This window comes from Lissotriton vulgaris, chromosome 6 (assembly GCF_964263255.1).
Source record: "Lissotriton vulgaris chromosome 6, aLisVul1.2, whole genome shotgun sequence".
Taxonomy (NCBI): domain Eukaryota; kingdom Metazoa; phylum Chordata; class Amphibia; order Caudata; family Salamandridae; genus Lissotriton; species Lissotriton vulgaris.
The window spans coordinates 1522688468-1522710581 of NC_141694.1; the positions used below are offsets into that span (position 1 = coordinate 1522688468).

The following is a 22114-nucleotide window of genomic DNA, read 5'->3' on the forward strand; positions in this document are numbered from 1 at the left end:
CCCAGAGTTGCAGCATGGGACCCATGATTAGAATAGGCACCGAGGCGAGAATATCCGGTCAGAGGAATTTATGAGCTCAAGACCCGCTGAGGTGGGAATCGAACCCTGGTCCCTAGCCAGCTCTGCATCAAGGTCTGCCTGCTCTAACCATTGAGCCACACTTCTCCAGTAGCTAGTATTTAATCACTACTTTGTTTTCTCCTGCTCTGTGTTATGATATTGCAAATATTTGTTTTTTCCGAAGAGAAAGCATGCTGCCGATTACATTGCAGGTAAATTATGTTTCAAAAGGTTCTGTGATTGCAGGTGCTCGCCTGCTCACTGGCGGTGCTACTATGCTTACTTGTTTTCAATTTTGTGCTCATTTGGCCTGGGTGACTGATTATGTGTGAGTGTACTTTACAGAACTGCGTAATGCTAGACACTAGAGATTACATTGCAGGTAAATAATGTTTCAAAAGGTTCTGTGATTGCAGGTGCTCGCTTGCTCACTGGCGGTGCTACTATGCTTACTTGTTTTCATTTTTGTGCTCATTTGGCCTGAGTGATTATGTATGAGTGTACTTTACAAAACTGCGTAATAATAGACACTAGAGACTCAAGTCCAGTCCTTCCTTGTACTCCTGCCACTAAGAAGAGATAGTGGTGGTGGATCGGGGATCTGAACTATCACCTCAAAATCAATAACGACACCAACTCCACCTGCTCGCCAACCTCGGACTCAGGCAGCTCATCACAACACCCACTTACTCTGCCAGCCACAAGCTTGACCCCATCTTCTCAGCAAGCGCCCACGTCTCCTTCATCCACACCACCGAACTCCACTGGACTGATCATTTCTGCGTCCACTTCACCTTTCGGAAAGCCACCATGCACCACTGCACTCAATAGATCCCTCGCCGCTGGTGGAGAAAACTCACCAAAGACCAGCAAAACACCACCCTCACCCGGAGCCCACCCGCCTGCCCCACCGACCCTGACTCCGCCGCCCGCAACCTCAGACAGTGGATCAACGACTGCGCCAACACTCTTACCCCAATCAAGAAACCCTCCAACAGACACACCTACAAGAAATCCAGCTGGTTCACCGCGGACCTCCAGGCCTCCAAGCAAACATGCAGAAAACAAGAGAAGACATGGCTCCACGAACAGACTCCGGACAGCTACGCAGCCCACAAGAACGCCATCCGCAGACACCATCACCTCATCAGATCTGCTAAAAGGGCCTCCTTTAAAGACCGCCTAGACAGCAACGCACACAACAGCAAAGAGCTCTTCAACATTGTGAAGGAACTCTCCAACCCCTGCTCCAAAACCAACAACATTCCACCTTCAAAAGACCTATGCTACTCCCTCGCCACCTTCTTCCACTACAAGATCGCAGGCATCCACGACAGCTTCAGCACCCTGACCACCCCAACACCCACTGAGACCTCCGACCCCACGGCCACCATCCGCACTGATCCCATGCTCACCTGGACCAACATAAACGAGGACAACAACACCATCAAAATCACACCACATCTTCGACAAAGCCAGTGCCACCATCCCACCCCATCTCCGCAAGGCCATCAAAATCTTCTTCAAGACAGTGACCTTCCCGGACAGTTGGAAGTGCACGGAGATCAACGCCTGATCCAAAGGACCTCAAGAACTTCTGACCCATCTCCCAGCTCCGGTTCCCGGCGAAGGTCATCAAGAAGACCGTCAACGACAGAAGACCCGCTACATCGAAGAGAACAGCATCCTGGACCCGTCCTTTTCCGGGTTCCTTAGCAACCACAGCACCAAAACTGCCCTCATCGTTGCCACCAATGACATCAGGGTTATGCTGGACAGTGGCAAACCCACAGCCCTCATCCTCCTGGACCTGTCAGCCGCCTTCGACACTGTCTGCCACCGCACCCTACACACACACCTCCACAGCGCAGGAATCCAAGACAAAGCACTGGACTGGACCACTTCCTTCCTCTCTGTCACAACCCAGAGCGTCCACCTCCTCGTTTCACCGAGATCATTTGCGGCATACCCCAAGGATCATGCCTTAGCCAAACATTGTTCAACATCAACATGGCATTACTCACTCACATCGCCCAACTGCACGACTTCAACATACTCTCCTACGCCGACAACACTCAGCTGATCCTCTCCCTCACCAAGGACCCCCTCACCACCAAAACCAACCCCCACAAAGGAATGAAAGCCATCACCGAGTGGATGAAGAACAGCCGTCTGAAGCTGAGCTCGAACAAGACAGCGGTCCTCATCCTCGGCTCCACCCCCTCAGCTTGGAACGACTTCTGGTGGCCCACCGCACTAGGAACACAATGCAACCTAGGTTTCATCCTCGACTCAACACTCTCCAAGAACAAGCAAGTCAACGCCATCTCATCATCCTGCTTCAACACCCTCTGCATGCTCCGCAAGATCTACAGGCGGATCCCCACCGAAACAAGAAGAACGGTCACCCAGGCCCTCGTCAGCAGTAGGTTAGACTACGGAAACGCCCTCTATGCATGAGCCTTGGCTAAACTCCTGAAACAACTACAACACAAACAGAACGCCTGTGCACGCTTGATACTTGACATCCCCCACTGCACCCAATCACACCCCACCTGAGACCTGCATTGGCTCCCCGTCAACAAGCGGATCACCTTGAAGCTCCTCACCCATGCGCACAAAGCACTCCACAACACCGACCAGCATACCTCAACAGGTGACTCACCTTCTACACCCCAAACCGCCAGCTCCGCTCAGCCGACCTCACCCTCGCCACCGTCCCCAGCATCCGAAGAGCGACTACTGGTGGCAGATCATTATCCCACCTCGCCGCCAAGATCTGGAACACCATCCCCATCCTTCTACGGCAGACCCAGGACCTACTTACCTTCAGGCGGCTACTCAAGATCTGGCTATTCGAGCAGTAGCAGCACCCCTCCCCAAGCACCTTGAGACCCTCAAGGGTGAGTAGTGCGCTTTACAAATTTTTTGATTGATTGATTGATTGATTGATTGCATAGAGTCACAGGATGTTGCGCAGCGCTGCCGAGACTCGAACCGGGATCCCCTGCTCGAGTCAGGAGCTCTGCCTGCTGCGCCACATCCTCTTCACTCCCGGGTTATGTCAGGGAGCACTTTCCTTCAGCCAGACGATTAATTATGAAAAAAGTTTTCTATTTATTACATAGGTGAAACCGATGAATTACCAATATTTGTTCTTTTAAGTAGATGATAAGAAACATGCATTGGGATACAAAGGACCAGGCAACTACTGAAGTAATATTGATGCATTTTGGGGTAAAACACTTGAGGAAATATTTATGGACCCCAAAGACCTCCGAGAATCCATTAGCAACTCAAAGTAGCATGGTTGACAAATTCATTGACCAACATATATGGCCCAAGCGCATGTAGAACATGGTTTGAGCCCGCAAACATGAAAATGCAACAAGAGAAATAAGTCTGAAAAATCAGAGGGCCCCGATGAAATCATGCCAGTCTGGAATTAAAAAACTGGTGGGAGTTGGTCTGGAGCATGATGCTAAATGCCTTTCTAATGGCTTAATTCTTGCCAGACTCATGGTGTGTGCTAATAAATAAAACAAGTGCTAATAAATAAAACAAGCATTTGCAATGCAATCGGTCTCGCCATTGGGATCTTTTATGTATTTAGCTATGCAGCACATTATCCTGGGTGTTGAAACATCTACTGTTTGTTAGCATGTAGGGAAAGTAAGAAACAAACTGCGTGACACACAAGGTATTAGAAAACATGGGGATAAATCAGCGGGAAATGGTATAACCCAAAGCTGTTTTTAGGTCTCGTGTTTGGCAGCGCATGCAATGCGCTGTCTCAGCGAGACTTAAGTAATCTCTATGTTGGCTTCAAGTTTGTGTATTTTTGCTTGCCCCTCGCGATTGCGTTTCCAGAGCGACCCCCGCCCCACCCAAAAAGCACTCCTGAAGTCTTGGCCACACTTGAATGTTGTCTCGTGGCCGATGCAGCGCACACAAACGAATCCACCGATTTGTGTTTTTAATCATTGTTGGGAAGGGGGCATCGATCTGTTACCACAGCCTTTACCCTTTGTGCACCTAATAAAGAAGCGCCCGTACCTCATCAACTTCCAAACTCTTTAAGCACATTTTTTTCATTTTCTTTATGGAGGCACCCGCTCTGCAGCCAGGAGGGTTAAACGTGACAGGCAACAACCGTGTCCATCCCCCTCAGCCGCAGTCAAGTTACAGACGGAGAAGGGAGGGGGTGGGCGGAGGAGGTTTAATTTATTTCCTATTACAGGGAGGATGACGTGTACAGCCGGGACAATGGTGGACGCGGGTTTAATTTACATTCCTTCATTTGCAATATTTTTTGGGAGGGAGTCTGCCTTAGGCTTATGTATCAGCACAGCGCCCAGTGCGCAGACGCCGTGCTTATTTCCAAAAGATGTTCTTGTTTACAAAAGCACGTTTCCACTACTACTTGTTTCTTAACATGCAAGCAACTTAAATGCCACATAATGCCACACAGAGACAGTCGAGACAACGCTGCACTATCGAAAAGCAATGCTCCAGGAACCAGACCTCAGCTGTCAGAGGACACCCAAATACATTCCCAAACAATCATACATAGTTCTGTGGTTCGGAGGCCTCCCGCATGTCGGGGTGGCCTCTGGATCTGTTAAAATCGTCACTGTGACCCCGGGCAACCCCGGCAACAGCGTGCCTCCAACCACACAAACACAAGCGAAGCGGGTAAGGGTATAATCTGCAAAGCAAGAAGAGGTGCTCGTATGTTAAAATTTATAGATTATGAAGAGGGGAGCTCTGCTTTATAACAGGCGGGGTGGGGGAAGGGAGGAGGTATATTCGTTGAGTGAAAGTTGCTCGCTCTAATCCCAATCACCTGTGCTTGGGGATATTTTTGATTTAAACCCGGATATTATGAAATATGCAAAAACAGATTTTATTTGCAAGATTTTGGAAAAAAATGAGCAAATTTTATTGCGCTACAAGTTCGTTCGTCTTCTTTGTAAAAACCTGCAACTGAACACCAAGATGTGCCTGGGGAGTACATATGGGATAGAGCTATCTATTTGTGCTAGCTCAAATTTTGTATTGTATTCTAAAATGTATTTATATAGCGTTTACTTGTTTTTCTTGCAAACACTGTTCCTCCTGGAAGTTTCAACCATTGCTTCTCTGCCCCTCCCTTACCAGTGTTGCACCCTGCCGCTGCTCCACTGTAATTAGTTGCTCATCCCCCAACACCCGGATTTTTATGCATCTTTTTTTTCAGTGGGCTGGCTGCTCCAATGTACTGTAGAGATGCTCCTTTCTCTGTAAACCACCTTAGTGTGCTATTTATTTTATTAATTTACTGCTCCAAGATGACTGTCAATCATCTTGGAAGGTTAAATGAAAAACTATTCGTCATGTCTCGTATGTGGTGATGCATATGCAATGCTGGTGAAAAAATGCGCCCCCACAGCATCATGATGCATACAATCATACTTTGTGATACATGCTGGTGAAAAAATGCGCCCCCACAGCATCATGATGCATACGATCATACTTTGTGATAGATGCTGGTGAAAAAATGCGCCCCCACAGCATCATGATGCATACAATCACATGAGTGCGTATACGATGACATGTTAGGGTCAGCCATGTTGGCATTTTTTTGCCTTTGCAATTGTTGTGCAACAACCAACATTGGCAATGTAAAAAATTCGCTCTCCTTTTTATGTTCTCCTTTCTGTAGTACTGTACAATGTGGAGAGAGGAAAGTTAGCAAATTATTGTTCATTAGGCACTTCACTGCCCTAGGTGCATGTGTTTTCCAGCTCTCGCCCTCGTATTCCTCTCCAGACAAAATATCAGTCCTGTGTTTCTCACTCCCTTGTGTGCTGCACCCTCTCTTATTTGCTTCTACCCCTGCTGTCTCTGCCCTAATCCTAGCCTGTGGTGCACACCCGGCTACAGAGCTCTGTCGAATCACCTCGGTCCTGTCCATGCCACAAAGTACTGCCGATCCAGTACCGGCCCCCGGAAATGGCTCTGTCAACACACCTCAGTATATTTGCTTTTCCAGTACTGGCATAGACACATCACCCTGCAAATATACCTCACCCCGATCGGCAGCAGCATCTTACTACCCACCAGGGCTCACCAGCATCTCTGCTGGTGCACTTCAGTCCTGACATACAGCACAGCCCCGTCAGCGTTTCATTGCAGAGGCTCACAGAGTGTTCTGGCGCTGGGTTCCTCTCCTGACTGCAGGCTGTAACACTGCCCATTACAGCCCTGGAGGACCTGTACACAGCTCCGCCGATGCACCTCATTCTAAGCCCCCCTCCCCCCATTCTCTTATTAAACTGCGTCTTCTCCGCCTTGCGTCCTATTTTGTGTGCATTGTAAACAGTATTCATACATTCATACATTCATTCCATGGGATGCGTGTCGGCCCAGCCTTTGTAGCTTGATGGTGCTTCACTCAGGGTGGAAGTGAAGGAGGGGAGAGGGGGTAAAAGGTCTTGATTTGCTTCCAGCTGAAGGTGAGCATGCATCGCCCACCCCTCATCACCGCTTTGCCCCCGCTCCCTTCATGAGGGGTGGCATCTCGTCAGTGTCCTGATTAATGGCGGATAAAGGCGATCAGGCCTCTTCGTGGCGGGGTGTTTATTTGCGCCCATAACTAGCCTCCCTCGTGCCCCCCACGAGAGTGTGTGTGAATACATGAATATGGGATGTGACTGATAACCATCCATCTATCCTCCTGAGTGAGCTCTCCCTCCTCCACCAGCGCCTCTACCGAAAGGAGCCGTGGAGCCAGGCGGTGCACTCGCCATTGGATGCATAGCTCTCAACATTCAGTTGATCTTGTTTCTAAGCGCTTCCATTTTTAATACATAAACAAATAGGCAAAGGGGATGAGGGAATTGGCCCAAGATCTTACTGTGGGTCAAGTGGGGAAGCTGAGATTGTAACTTCGGTCCTCGTAGACTGAACGTTCACCACTAGAAGCCAGCCATCTCCGACACCTATTTTTCACTTATTTGAGCCATGTTTTTGCAGTTTTCAGATGCGCTATATACCAAAGAAATTGTATGAGAAGACAAGAATAATATTCCTTTAATTTTACTGCAAGCAGCCCCTAATCCTGAAAAACCTTTACTAATGCCATTGTGACAAGTAGAGCTGCAATCAAATACAATGACAAACAGATCAAGCATTTGCAATGCAATAGGTCTCGCATTTACGATAGTCGGAGCTATTGGCATTGTAAATGACAATGCCTTTTATTAATTTGTTTTGAAAACCTGTAAGCGGCACATATACACGCACTTTGTATGTATAGTCCTTGCTTACGAAAAGCAAGGCTTGCAGTAAAGGAGACTGCCAGCCTTGCTTGGCATAAGCAAGGACTATAAGTACAAAGTGCTTGTTTAGGCACAACTTGCATGTTTTCAACGCATAAATAAAAGGCATTGTCCTTTACAATGCCAATAGCTCAAACTCTTGCAAATGCGAGACCTATTGCATTGCAAATGCTTGTTAATATAAAACCAGGGCCTTCAGTGGTCATATCATTGAAACTACAAGGTTTGAAAACAGTATTATTGTCTACAGGTGCTAGTGGAAGACAATTTCTATGGTCTGGAATCTAGAGAATGCAAAAGTGATTCTGGTATTTTACTGATCTCTGCCTGTCGTTTTCTATCAAGAAAGTTAAATAGAAGCACTTGCCAGAAAAATTAAAAAAAGAAATTCCCTCAGCAGAAAGCAATTTTGGTATTTTACTGATCTCTGCTGGTTGTTTTCTATCAAGATAGTTGAATAGAGGCAGTTGAACAGAAAGAAAAGTCCCTAGGTGGAAGCAGACCAGTCCTAGGGCTGTTCTCCAGAGCCCACAAAGTGCATACACATATAAGTATATACTAAAGTATATACTAAAGTATACATCAGAAGTCCCGAATGCTCAACCTAAAAAGAGGAAAGAAGACTAGATCATAATATGCAGCTAGCCTCCATGACACGTACCTGAAGATATATTCATACCTAAAGCTCAATATCTATGAACAAGTGGACAAGTATTGTTGGAAGTAAGTAATAAAAAAACCAGAGCCCCCTGTGCTCGGTCAACAACAAAAACATTGCGGTTTCAAGTTACCCAAATTTAACCCTGTTCGCAGACGATACAACTTTTTGTAGGGCACTAACATGGAGGATGTCTTGGGAAGAGCACAAAATGGTGCAAAAGTAATAAAGATATGTGATAGAATTTTGCATAACTGTTCCCAAACGTTCTAAGACGATCATTAATCAACAAGGTAAAGGGATCATCTCTTCTGGTGCTTATTTATTGCACACAGGAAAAATGTGCAGGCGTAAGTAGAAAAATGTGAAAACAATATGCAAGATGATAACTGCACATAAGAGACCCAACTATAACAGTCAACGGAGATGAAGATCTTTTATATACAGTTATAGCAGAAACAATGTATTGAGTCAAATTAATTAAGAAAAATGGACTATAGGAAGACTGCAGAACAATTAGAACTACATATAATATGCATGCGCATACAAGGTTCATTTTATCGAAGGCTCGTCTTTGGAATATGGCAGAACGGAGTTGAGAAATCTACTTCAAATTAATATGACATCAACAAAAGAAAGGATGCTATTTTTGATGGTATGGAAAACTATCTCCCCATTAGGAACAGAGGAATAAGACATTCAAAATAGCAGGGGAGAACATGGCGGCCAGCGCTTATCCGGTCGCGGAGGCACCGCTAGAGAGCTGAGGGAGTTTTTGCTATGACCATGTCAATTCTGAGCGGAATAGGCTCTGAAATTCCTGAGGTGTAGCCAGGCAGAGCGCCCCGCCTCCAGCGTTGGATTTTTTGGTGTCAGCAGTATTCGGCGTCTAGATTCGGCATCAGGGTGGAGGAGGCAGCGGAGCGGCCGTGGGGTAGGGCGGCCCTGGAGCTCCGCAGAGGAAGAGGTGCAGCAGCCAGACTCCCCTCCCGGGAGAAGGGTGGTCGCGGAGCCAGTGGGCTGGAAGGTCTGCCTGGGAAGAGTCCCACACCACGATCAGGAGAGGCTCTGGAGCGGTGTGATTTTAATTTGGGTGAATTCGTATGAGGATTGGTCTCTGAGGCCTCTGTATGAAAGTGGGAAGTAGGTTTCTAGCCCCAATCCCAGTCCCAGGTCTAGCGGCAACGTGAAATCTTCCTCACCCCTGCCCCCATATCCAAGATATGCCCTGAGAAATTCAAAGAGAGGCAAGGGGGGTAAGGGAAGGGAAAATAAAGCAGCAAAAGAGCCTGGGAGTTTAAAGGAGGACGAGGACAGTAAATGAGCGACGGCAATAGCAAATAAAACAAAGGAAAGGACGTTTTCAGTGCAGAAGAGAAAGGCCGGCCAGGGATTAAAAGTCCCTCCTCCCCTTAAGACGTTTTTTCAATGTTGTGTCCCAAACTGTCTTTCTAGCGGAGAGCAGGATGGAGGTAGAGAAAGGACAGAAGGGGCAAAAGAAAGTCAAGAGCATAGAGAGTGCTATGCCACCTGATAAAAAAAATAGTGGTCTCTGATTGGGGTGAAAATATTTCTCCTAATGGGTACTAAATTCTGGCCGGACCGTCATATGAGGGAAGTACAGGTACTCAAGTGCTCCAGGAAGGGCCACAGCAGCTAGTAGTTTCGACGGTTCTGGGTCAAGATCTAGGCACCTCAGGGCCACAGGGAGCGAGGAGTTGCCGCTGAGTGGTTTGTTAAAGGCCCTTACTGTCGAGATTAAGTCTAGGATTGAGATATCAGAAGGAAACCAAAGGGAAATAGGACATGCCTGTGATACATTGGAAAGAAAGATGGATGATCTCAGCAGCAGAACGGTCCTATTGGAAGGGGAAGTGAAGGAGCTCCGGGAGCAAGTTAGTCTGAACTCAGCTGAGATCACAAAGCTAAGATCTTCAGAGTATTTGGAGAGGGTCGAAAGGTTGAACAACTTTCAGAGGAGGAAAGATAAACATTCTGAAGGTCCCTGAAGGTAGAGAAGGAGAGGACATTAAATCCTTTGTAGTACACATGATTAACAAAGAACTGCAGTTGGAGGAATCGGAAGAGGATGTAAGGATAGTCAGCGGGTGCATAGGGATCCATTTAGGCTAAATACAAACAGAAAAAAACCTAGAAAAATTCTGATCAACTTCCTAACCTTCTCCTTACAGGAAAAAATACTCTCCAAAGCATTGAGCCTGAAATCAGTAGAATATGGAGGGGGTAAAATATGATTTTCGTTCAGATGTCTCGGCTGCTGCTTCAAACAGGGAATGGGAGCTTGGAAAAAGGATGGGCCAACTAAGAAGCCTGGGAGCTGTAGTTCATCTGAGATTCCCTGCATATTTAAAAGTGATGATAAACAATAAAATGTCCCTCTTTCACTCCGATGAAAAGCTTGATGAGTTCCTAAAAGACTTTCAGGCAAACAGAAAATAACCTAATTTTCCAAATTCTGTAACGCCGTTTGGACTAGGTAAAATTAAGAGTAGAAAGGGAAACAGGTTATGAGGCTAGAGAGAAGAGAAAGGGAAGATAGAAAAGATGTTTTTTTTGTGGTGATGGAAGATAAAATGGAAAAAAATATGTATAAAATAAGACAGGGAAAAAAGGGAAGAAAAGCATATATATAGAAGTTGTTGGTGAAAACAAATTACATTTTTCCTTTTCTTGTTTTTTCTCAAGGACTTTTTTTCTTTTTAGGACATGGTTAATTTACTTTTTATGTTTTCGCGCTCTGGGGTGTAATCCATATGGCCTATTGGTCATGGAATAATTGGGGGAGTTCTCCATGGCGGGGTGGGTGCACAGGGTGGGGAGCAGCGGGAAATAAAAAATGAGCCCTCTAAAGTCTCTTTTAACGATTTCAGAGTCAAGTTTTTTAGTAGTAGTATTAGTTGATGGGAAGTAAGAAGGGAGGAGTCATAAAAATACTGTCCTGGAACGTAAATGGGCTACGGGTTAGAAGTAGGAGGGTGAAAATACTTCAGTATTTGAAGGACACTCCAGCCCATATCATTATAGCCCAGGAAACCGATTTGACTGAAAAGGAGGCAGTAGAGCTTTTCTAGCCCACGAAATGGATAGCACACTTCGCATGTACAGCTCAAACAGCAGTGACAAAAGGGGTGACAATTTTAATCAAGCAGGAACCACTAGTGAGCCTGGACTCCTTTTCATCCGATAAAGCGGGCAGATGGGTAGTTGCCAAAGTTAAGATCTCAGCTAGGCCATTTACATTAGCGGGGTATTATGGGTCAAATCATGATGAAGTGGCCCCCTTGCAAGATCTGATGACCGAGCTTTTAAACTCACCCGATCCAATCATTCTGGCTGGCGATTTTAGAATAGTGCATTAGATAGGTCCATACATAGTAGAGCTCAGATCAACCCTAACATGCTCAGGCTAATTAAACAAATGATGGAAGAACTAGGGTTGCTGGATATTTGGACAAAAAATATAGAAAGCAGTCTAGAATAGATTATTTGTTGGTAGACTGCACATTAAAGGATGAAGTACAACAGGTTGAGCATATAGGAGCCCATTTGTCAGACCACTCAGAGGTAATGCTTACACTGGAGATCAGGGAGGCTGGTGTTTAGTCCAGATGGACTCTTGACCGCACAATCCTATTGGAAGAGGAGGTGATACAACTCCTTTTAAAAGAAACAGAAGATTTCTGTGAGATCAATTGAGGATCAGTGGACCTTGGCATGGGATGCCTATAAGGCGTTTAAGTTATTATAAAGAAGTCAAAATTAATTGATCCTAACTTAGATGAGGAGGAGAGGACAAGAAGGCTCAGAGAAGTGCTCCTGGAGAAGGCCAGTTTATCCATGGTAATGCAAGAGAGGGTGAGAAAGAGATGGGAAGCCAGTCAAATGGCACATTTTGAATACAGCGCGGGCTGGGGTAAACTGGCATTGAAGGCAAAGAAGGAATAATTAAGAAATAGGGTTGAGGAAATCATATATGATCAAACAGGTAGCTTGGTAGAAGATAGCGGAAGGATTGAGCGAGTTTTCCAGAACCATTTCAGTAGCGTTTACCAGGAAGATCTTGCGCCATCCAAAGATACTCTTAGTAGGTGATTAGGGCCGGGTACGGGTAAGCCGTTGACAAAGGGAAAAGCAGATTGTCTTAAAAGAGAAATATAGGTTCAGGAATTGGATAACATATTGGCACATTTAAAGAAGGAGTAGGCCCCAGGGCCAGATGGCATTCCGCAAGAGGTCTATAAAGTCTTGGCTGACACTTTAGCTCCTATCTTAGTTAAGCTTTTTAATGAGATAATAATCAAGCACATGGTCTTGCCAGGCTCTTAAAAGGAAGACACAATAGCGCTGATTTTGAAGCCAGGAAAATGCTCTAAAAAATGTGACTCATTTCGCCCTATTTTCTTGCTGAACAGCGACTGCAAGATTTTTCAGAAAGTTCCTGGCAGATAGATTAAATGGCTTGATGGCTGACTTAATCCATGACGATCAAAAAGGTTTTATCCGGGCAAGGTTTTTGAAAGATCTGACCTTCTCATTGATTGCCACAATTGACTTAGCATCTACTTACCATCTCCCTTTTGACTTGGTGGCCTTGGATGCAACCAAGGCTTTCGATCGGGTGAATTGGGTATATCTGAAAGAAGTCGCTATGTCCCTGAACCTGGGCACAAACTTCTGTAATGCTCTTGCCGGTCTCTACCAAGCTCCTCAAGCTAGGATTCTAGTGAATGGCTCTTTGTCTCAACCAATAAAAAATATCCAGAGGAACCAGGCAGGGGCGCCCTCTAGCGTCTCTGCTCTTCAACCTATGCATAGAGCCACTGGGAGAAAAAACTGGGCTCTACGCTGACAATATAGTGAATTTTTCCACAAATACTATAACAAGCTGGCCTTGTTTGATGGTTTTAACGACAAACTTCGGGGGAGTCTCAGGTTACGCGGTTAACGTAGATACGTCTGAAGTTATGTCCTGGAACATTGAGGGAGAATCTGGAAAGGATGAGATCAGGTACCTGGGGGTTATGATATCTCATGAAATCGGCAAAGTAGTGAAACTCAAGTTCGACAAAGTTCGAAAAGAGATTACGAAACTTTTGAAATCCTGGTCTCGTCCTCAACTATCAATTTTCCGAAGAAGCAACTTGGTCAAAAATGGTAATTCTCCCAAAGTTGACCTTCCTTTTCGATGCAATACCCCTACCTTTTGATATGGCCTGAAATAAAAAACTACAAGGAGACTTGGGCTCGTTCATATGGGCAAGTAAAGGACCAAGAATAGCTTGGAAGAAGTTGCGGAGAAGGGTTGAGAAAGGCGGAATAGCCTTGCCAGATCTACTCTTTTTTTCATGGGCTTTTCTCCTAAAGAACGGAAAGTATCTCTTCAACTCTCCAAATCCCACTATGACAGGAGGTCTGTGGTCCACAATAGCGAACTTGGAGCCGGGAGGCAAGGAGGTTGAAGATCCTGAGAGGGTTTGCAGAGGCTTGGTATAGAGTAAGAAGAACCTTGAACATTCCCTACCATAGCTTTTTAGCCCCCATATGGGACAGCCCCGGCTCCCCAGAATGGACAAAAGACAACCTGGCCAAACCTCTACTAGAGGGGGGTCTCAAACAATGGGACCAGATAATAAGCGATGGCGAGCCTATTTCCTGGGATAGTTGTAGTCAGAACACAAACCTCCGCCTTTCCAGGTTTAAATATGCGCAAATGCAGAGCTGGTTTGACGATCCACTAACAAAAATAGAGGAACATAATGAGTTAGAGTTTAGATTGAAGCAGCAACCCAGTAAAAGGAAGGAGCTGGCGACTATTTATTGGTTAATGGTGGAAACCGAGGATGGAGATTTTACGCTTCCGGTGGAACTGTGGGGAAAATACTTGCCGGAATCATCGCTGGAAAAATATTGGCAAGTATCTATGGCTATGCTTTTTAAATTGGTTAAACCTGCATATCTGAAAAGAAATCATCTCTTTTCTATTCATAGAGCTTATTGGTCACCCTTGAAGCTGTCAAAGTTTGGGAGGAGAGGTGAAGTCCCTTGCCCGAAATGCGGTAATTCGGAGGAGGATGATGTCCACATGTTTTTAGACTTTGTGAAACTACAAACTTATTGGAGTGAAGTGAGTAGGGCGCTGTCTCAAATGATTAAGCTGCAAGTTAAGGTAAGCATTCTTCTTGTTATTTTTGGGCAGTTGGCACCTGAAGTAAAAACTACTAAGAGTCAGGCGAGACTCATTTTTTACATTGTATTGCTTGCGTGTAGGGAAATCTGTAAATTATGGGTGACTCCTCTCTCTCCAAGTCTGAATGATTTGTTGAACTCGGTTAAATACATAGCCATGTTAAATGGAAAGCGCTCTAGAGAGGTGAATTTCTTGCACCCCTTTATTGAATGGTGTGACAATTTAAACAATAATAGTTAGTCTCTTAACGGTCCAATGATTATGCCTTACCAGCCTTGCTTGGCATCTGGGTTCGGGTACTTGTGGTTTTGTTTTGCTGGTTGGAAAGTGAGAGGGAGAAAGCAGACAAATGCACATAAGGAAGGGGGGAGTCAGATACTAAGGGCCATCAAAAATTCTAGACCCCCCATTCCTACCTACACCTACCCGCAGAGCCAAAAAGCATAAGAGGGCAGAGGAGTCCAGGGGCCCATCAAGATGTGCAAATTCGAAGAACGGCATTGTTTTTTCTCCTATTAAAGAGGCTTCTGAGGATTAAAAAAAGACATTGAAAATATCTCAACTGACTCTTATCCAATGAAAGTCAAAATACATTGTCACATATCATTGTCAAATACCCAAAATATAACTATGTAAGAAAGAGATGGCTCAAGCAGTCAAAAATAGGGCTATTCAGGACTATCTAAATCAGGGCCAGAATGGGCAAAGCGGGCATCAGTCTGAAAGGGTGGGGGCCAATTTTGAGGCAGTGGGGGCCAGCTTTGCAGTGGTAGGGGTCGGTTTTGCTACTGGGGACCAGTTTTTCAGCATTGCTGCAATATCGTCCCAGTACAAAAATCATCAGTGAGGGCCAGTTTTGCAGTGGTAGGGGTCGGTTTTTGCTACTGGGACCAGTTTTTCAGCATTGCTGCAATATCGCCCCAGTACAAAAAGCATCAGTGCTTCACACTTGAACTCCAATCCATCCCCCCGGGACTGGACCTATGAAAATTGTCAGGACTGCTTTGGCTTCCCAGTCCGGTTGTGATCTAAATGATGACCTTACAATTGGGGATCACAATCGATTTGTGATAGCTAGACTCACAGCTTCCTCAGGGGGAAGTGTTATGAAAGAAAACACTATGCCAATGTGAAATATCACTTTTTCATAGCATCAAAAACCCACTGTTAACTGATATGGAGTATTGACATATGATTAGATTGATTGCATAATAGTCCCTTCTTAGCAAAGCTATAGGTTTAATTTCAATTTATAAATACTTTTTGGGAGACAGTATTCTATTAAACATACAGTAAATTAAATGAACTATAAAGAATTAAAACACTCGTTATCTTGAAATAATACAAATATAACTCTACACCTATACTCCTTATCGATAGAGGATATAGAATAAAATGTCACCTAAAATGCATATTCTTGAAAGCTGTTCTAAAAAAAATCCCAATGTAGTAGCCATATCTAAGAAAAGCATATTCATTAACAGGGATGTGGTTTGACATGGGTCAAAGTGCGTATTTTACATACAAACTTAAAAATAAAATCCGTCTTAATTTTAAAAGCAAAGTGCAGTCCAACTGCACATGCTCTGCTGTATATTTTCCATTTTAAAAACACCAGCACTTCCTAATCTTCTGTTTTGTTTTAGAAGCTGCAATAGGAATGAAATAAAAGAGAATTAATCCAATTTGAATGTTCATAACCTCTTGCCTTAAATCGTAGCATGAGATCTGTACATTTTAATGGCATTCTACTTCATGGGCGAACTACCAAAATTGCACTTCACCAACGTCTACCCGATTCTAAGTGTTTTTTTCCTTGCAAAAACATTGAACAATCCATAACCTTGTTATGTAGTATCAACACTGTTTAATCATTTTATAATAAGAATCTTATCTTTGGGTGATATTGCATTTATATATTTTTTAACATTTCTGATGAAGTATTCTCATTTTAGCCACCATATCGAACAGGTGTTATGTCTCACCAAATACAAGGCGTGTTTATCTTGTTTCTTGTATTTTTTTTTTAGTAGCGGCAGTCATATTTCTATTAGCACAAACACCGTCACAGAATGAACATTGTTTATTTATGACGGGGGCTCTCAGGGGGCATATATCAAGGACCGGTGTTAAAATTATCGATAATGGGCTTGATAATACGCCCTTGTTAATTCCCATAGAAGCCCATGATAACATCGGAACAAGGGCTTCTATGGGAATTAACAAGGGCGTATTATCAAGCCCATTATCGCCGTTTTATCATCAGTTTCCTGCCGATAAAATAGCGATAATTTTAACACCGGTCCTTGATAATATGCCCCTCAGTCTTCCTCAGTCTTTTGTCTCTCGCCATACCTTTAGGTTCAATAAGAAAGATTTCCAGACTTTCTGTCCCTGGTTCATAAAGAATTTTTTTTCCTCTGGCCTCCTGTCACTGATGTAAATTACCTCTGACATTTCAGTCCAAACCTACAAACCACTTTTGTGAACAGTTTTGTCAAATGTCAGAAGCAAGGAGGACTTACTTACTCATGAATCACATACAAGAACTCTGTGAATCACGGACCTCGAGCTAGTTTATTCAATTGTTTACTTTATTTCTGTAGTTTTTGATTGGAAGAGAGTCTGTGAGCGGAGTGAGACCAGAGGTCATGGCCTGTATATTGTGAGACCAGGGGAAGTAGTTCAATCACCTGAGCACAGACCCATAGGTTTTTACTAATGTCAGATGTGAGGAGATGGACGAAATGTTACAAAGGGATTATGTAATGTTATCAAAGATATCACCAAAGATGTAACCAATGAAAGTATTTGTGATCTCATCTGTGTTTATTGTTAGTAAAAAATGCTGCACAAACAAAACAGATTCTCATAGAACGTAATTCCAAATGAACTGCTGTAACACCACATTGAATATAGAAATGTTCTTTCAATTGATCCCTACAAGAACAAGGCTGAGTCTCCACTCGCTCCATACGGATGTGCCAAAACGAATATTGTTTTACTTCATTGATGTCAAATGAGTATGTCAGTGGTGATGTGATTGACATCTGATGTACTTGATGATGTCATGTTTAAATTCATGTGTGGGATCATCAGCAATGCATCTGAGGAGTGATGGAAACATGGCTCTGTTGAATCTCAGTGTATCGTTCCTCAACCAAGGTTCATCCATATTGGTAAAAGCACAAGTTATTGTGGTAGGTATAAAAGATACAAATTACGTTCTGGTTGTCATAGAAATGTTTGGTAACTACTTTGTTTTTGTGTAAATCTCTTGAGGACAATTTGAGAAATTTGAGGACAAAGCTGACAGGTTGGATCTGGTCTGCGGATTGGTCAAGTGGGATCCGAATATTGTGAAACTGATGACAGCTGAGATACAGCCCTTTGAAAGAGGCAAGAAAACTAGCAGCTGCTTTTTTCGCCCTTAAATCTGAAGTTGGAAGTCACCACATAGTCAATTTCTTTGATCCTGAGTTGTCAACCTAACAGAACTCACAATCCCATCGCTCAGAAAATTCTATAGACGTGATTGGTTATGGGCTAAGAGGCTACGAAATTAATATACTTAACAGGCTTTCAAAACAAAATCGTAACTCTAGTCGGTGAATCCATTTCTGTTCCCCCACGTGTGTTTCCCCCAAAATAAGCTAAAGACGGTGCAATGTGTCTCACTCCCCTATTTTCATATGACGGCAGTGATTTACACACAAGCCAAAACCAGTTTAGAAGAGTTGGTGAGTCAAGGGGGCATATTATCAAGGGATTTATCTCTGCCTTTTTGGCTTTAAAAGCCAAGAAAGCGGAGATAAAATTATCTACCTATCAGCAACAGGGTGGTAACACGCAAATTTGCATGTTAGAATCCCTTTTCTCTACACTTCCCCTTGCATCTCTATTGAGATGCAAAGGGGGCGTTCCAGAGAAAAATAATAGGAGAAATGTTGTTAAGCGACATTTTTCCTATTATCAAGGATTTCGCTAACCCTGTTAATGATAAAACAAGCAGCGCTAACCGCGGTTAGCACTGCTTTTTTTACACCTGGTATTTTCCTGACTTAGCCATGATATCCTATGGAAGGTGGATATCATGGCTAAGTTTGTGAGCCCCTATCATCAAGCCAACGCCAAACTTCGAGAGATTATCGTTGGTTTTCCAGCGATAATCTCTCAATTGGCAGTTAGCGAGGGGATTTTTATCACTTCTGAGATAAACCTTGCTAATAGCAAGTAATCTCTGCGATAATTTCCGGCGATGCTTAGCGTTAAAAAATTAGTTGCTTAGCATTGTTAGCGATAAATATCGCTTAACGTTGGTAATATGCCACAAGATTCGGCAGTCCATGTTGGGCTTGACTTTTTTTTATTTCTCACCTAATCAGTGTCAGATGGTCACATGTTATTGGCAACTAAGGAAACATCTAGTGATATAGAAATAATTACCGAAAATGATATGAAACAATTCTATGTTTATTTTAAATTGACACTTTTAAGATGTCGAATGATGATTATGTAATTAAAAGAAATCCGTAGAATTATGAATGAACGTCTGCTCTCATTTGACTATTCTACAAGCATTTGTGAATGTAAAGATTTAAAGTGTCCACCTTAAAAAAGTTAACATACACATCTCAAGATTTAGTGACAACGAATATACGGGCAGGTAGCGTAGAGTAGATGTATATGTTACTTCAATGTGCGCTGAAGATAAATACACTTTATGGAGACAAATAAAAAGATAGCAATCCTTACCAGGCCAAGGACGAGTCCAATGAGTAGGATTGATATAATAAATATTATATAGGAGCCCCAGACAGGAATTCCCAAAGGGCCTGTGAAGTAGCTGTGTATTTGCTGGAAATAAAAAAAGAATTGTAGTTAGAAAGTGCTCCACCAACTGAAAACGAGATTGCCACTTTAATTGTAATATTTACTTGCTTACAAAAGGGTTTTGATAAATTACAAATTGTCTAATGAAGAAAATTGTGCAATTCTTCATGAGCAACATAAACACCAGGGGCCTGATTACCAACGATATAACTGCGGTGACTTAATAGTGTATTACTACTGCCTTACTTTGTAGGAATAAGTCAGAAGTTCTAGAAGAACACTACCACTCACAGCAATAACTTTGTAGGAAACAAAACAACAAATGAATATGGTTAGGGAGTCCTAGCAAGATAGCAGGATGTGTGCCACAACATATCTTTTTTGGCATTTAAGCAGCTATGATGGTGGTGTTTTTTTTTTTTACCAGGTTGTACAACTGAACATGTACCCTAGAATCGCGTGGCCAATGAAAATCAAGGACAAAATATCGAAAGGTAGGTGCATATAGGAAAGTGTAAATTTACTATACCTAACTCAACAGCCACCTACTCAGAAGATATATATACCGCCAAGGTGCATCTATGCAGAGTTAGGTATTGAAAATCTAGACTTATTTTCCTGTCAATATTTTATTTTGAACATTTTGTACTTAATGTTGTGTCCCATTGAAATTCTAGTGTTGATATTAAGGGTACACACCATTTGCCAATAAAGCAACATTACTTTATCAGCAATAAAAAGCACCAACATCCTGAAGTAAGAGCCTTAAATGAATGAACAACTATAGAAATCCTGTGACTAAGCAAGCTTTGGCCAAGGCTATAGGTCTTGCCTAGCCAATTCACCTTGGCATTTTTTGATTTTGACTGACAACTGAATGCTAGTATTGCCTTTACCAATGCTGGTGCAATTTAAGGGCAAGGATTGGCAAAGGAAATGGCAAACGGGCAGCCACCGTTAAATGGCGTTTCTTTATACTAGTATAAATCGAAATAAGATATTGGCTTCATATTGATGTCCACAACACTGTTGTCAACAAACACAAAAACAGCCCTATAAAAGTACTCAATCTGATTTTACATCTCCGCCTCAATGTACTTTTACATATTTTTCAATATACAAATGTTCACAGTGGTGTGCCTGAAAAGCTGTGCCAGGTGCAGGGTTCCCAGTATGTTTCTGAAAAGCTCAAACAATGTCCCACCGGGTACTTTTTCCCTGTGCAGAACTCTAATTGTGCAGATTTAAGCATGAGACAATAGAGCACATTCCAATCCATCACTGGTATGGCCCTGTGTCACGATAAAGACCAGCCATCTGCTAATCAGACTTTGTTCTGCCCCAATAGGAATAGTGCAGCCTCATCTGTCAAACTTGGTTCCCTCAGGGTGTGAACATAAGCAACCACTGTTGGCCTTCTTAGGCCCAGTAGTGGCCTGTGGTGGGAGTGCTCCTGGGCGTTGACGTGGGGCGGGGCGGGTGGGGGGTAATAAACAAAGTATTTCAGGCAATTAGAGGTAAGTAAACATATAAATAAATAAAATGTATTTTGTTACGCGCGCTGCATCGCATTTGGCGATGCAGCGTGCGTAACAAAATTTGTTTTATTTATTTATATGTTTAGTTACCTCTAATCGGAAGTAATCCATAGTTTACTTCACCCCCATCCTGCCCTTCCCCGCCCCACGTCAGCACCCGGCAGCACTCCCACCACGGGCCACTTTTTCTTAGGCCTCACCAGTAAAGTATAGCTTGATTCCAATGGAGCAGAGATCAGTAAAAATGCAACTATTCAGTCTTTTTTTTTTCCCCCGGCGAAAAGACCTGTCCTTACAACCTCATCAAATCTGGGAGTTATGTGTTCCCATTCTCATTCTAGAAGGGATGTTGTTCTAACTGCAACACATTTTCAGGGTGAAAAAGGGTGTGATTGGAATTTATGAATTTTCACAAATGTTTGTTTTTGGGCAAAAAAGCTAACCATGCCTCGTGACACCAACTTCCCATCCCTTATGTGTGATTTAGTTTTGCAAATTTCTCAGCCATCGCGGAGAAGGAATTAGCAGTAGGAAACCCATTTATGCCACCAGCAATCCTTTTGTGAAATTCTGGCAGGCATAAATAGGTGTGTTGGTCTGTAAATGTACATTCATGCCTAATAAAACCTTTGTGAATAGGGCCCTATGTTTAGAACATGAGGGTGTTGAACCCTAGTTCTTACACTTTGGATTCTCGCAAATATAGCCTGTGATAACTTAATTACCTTGTTCTCTTTCAGTTCTGTGTACTCTTGAAAGTCTATTGTCATCTGGTGCACTGTCAGGTCACAGAACTCAGTGGGGCATAAGTACAACTAAATTTCCAAGAGTCACAGTTGCAATCACTAGAGGACCTGCATATATTAACTGAATTCTAGGTCATTGGTGGCAGTTAGACTATTTGAGCCTGACTGACACTGAGCTCACCTGTCTGGCAACAGTGGTGGTTTTGACTACACGCTACTTACATTAGTTTGCACCCAACTTGACTAATTCCTTAATTTTTGTCATTTTTTTCCCCTCTGTTTAGTTCTTACATTTTCCTTGTTCTCTCTCCTCCTATTCCTTATCATTCCATTCCGTACCCATTTGTTGAGTTCATATGTACTATCCAGTCTCCTTCTGTACTAGTGCTGCAGTGATATTCTTTTTTGGTCTGTGGGCACACCAGGGGCAACCTACAGACTGATTGAACTGGGTTAGTCCTCGTCTGTGGTGTTTGTTTCTCATACTTACCTTCAGTGTTTAGGCCTCCTAGGAAATGTTGCTCTCCAACCCATAGGCAGGGACGTAATCTTGATGCTTCTGGGTCAAGGCAGTGCCTAGACATCTACTCTGGATCTTCCAAATACAGACATGCAGGAGTGTCTCTCTCTGCCACACTACCCTCTTTCCCTTTTACCTGGGTCTTCATCCTCTGCCTTAACATCAGACAAGAGGGTGAGTCAACCTCTAGGAGAGAGAGTGGAATTGACTTTAAGACCATGACGCTAAC

General features: G+C 43.5%; 1 protein-coding gene across 2 annotated transcripts in view; it reads right to left on the reverse strand.

Moving 5' to 3' along the window:
• The window catches only part of TMX4 (thioredoxin related transmembrane protein 4), a 378667-nt gene that overhangs the window by 102134 nt on the left and 254419 nt on the right, over positions 1-22114 (reverse strand). For both annotated transcript variants that reach the window (XM_086927695.1, XM_086927694.1), the window contains exon 6: positions 19004-19105. In XM_086927695.1, the coding sequence (XP_086783821.1) occupies positions 19004-19105 (102 nt within the window). The remainder of the gene's footprint in view (positions 1-19003; positions 19106-22114) is intronic.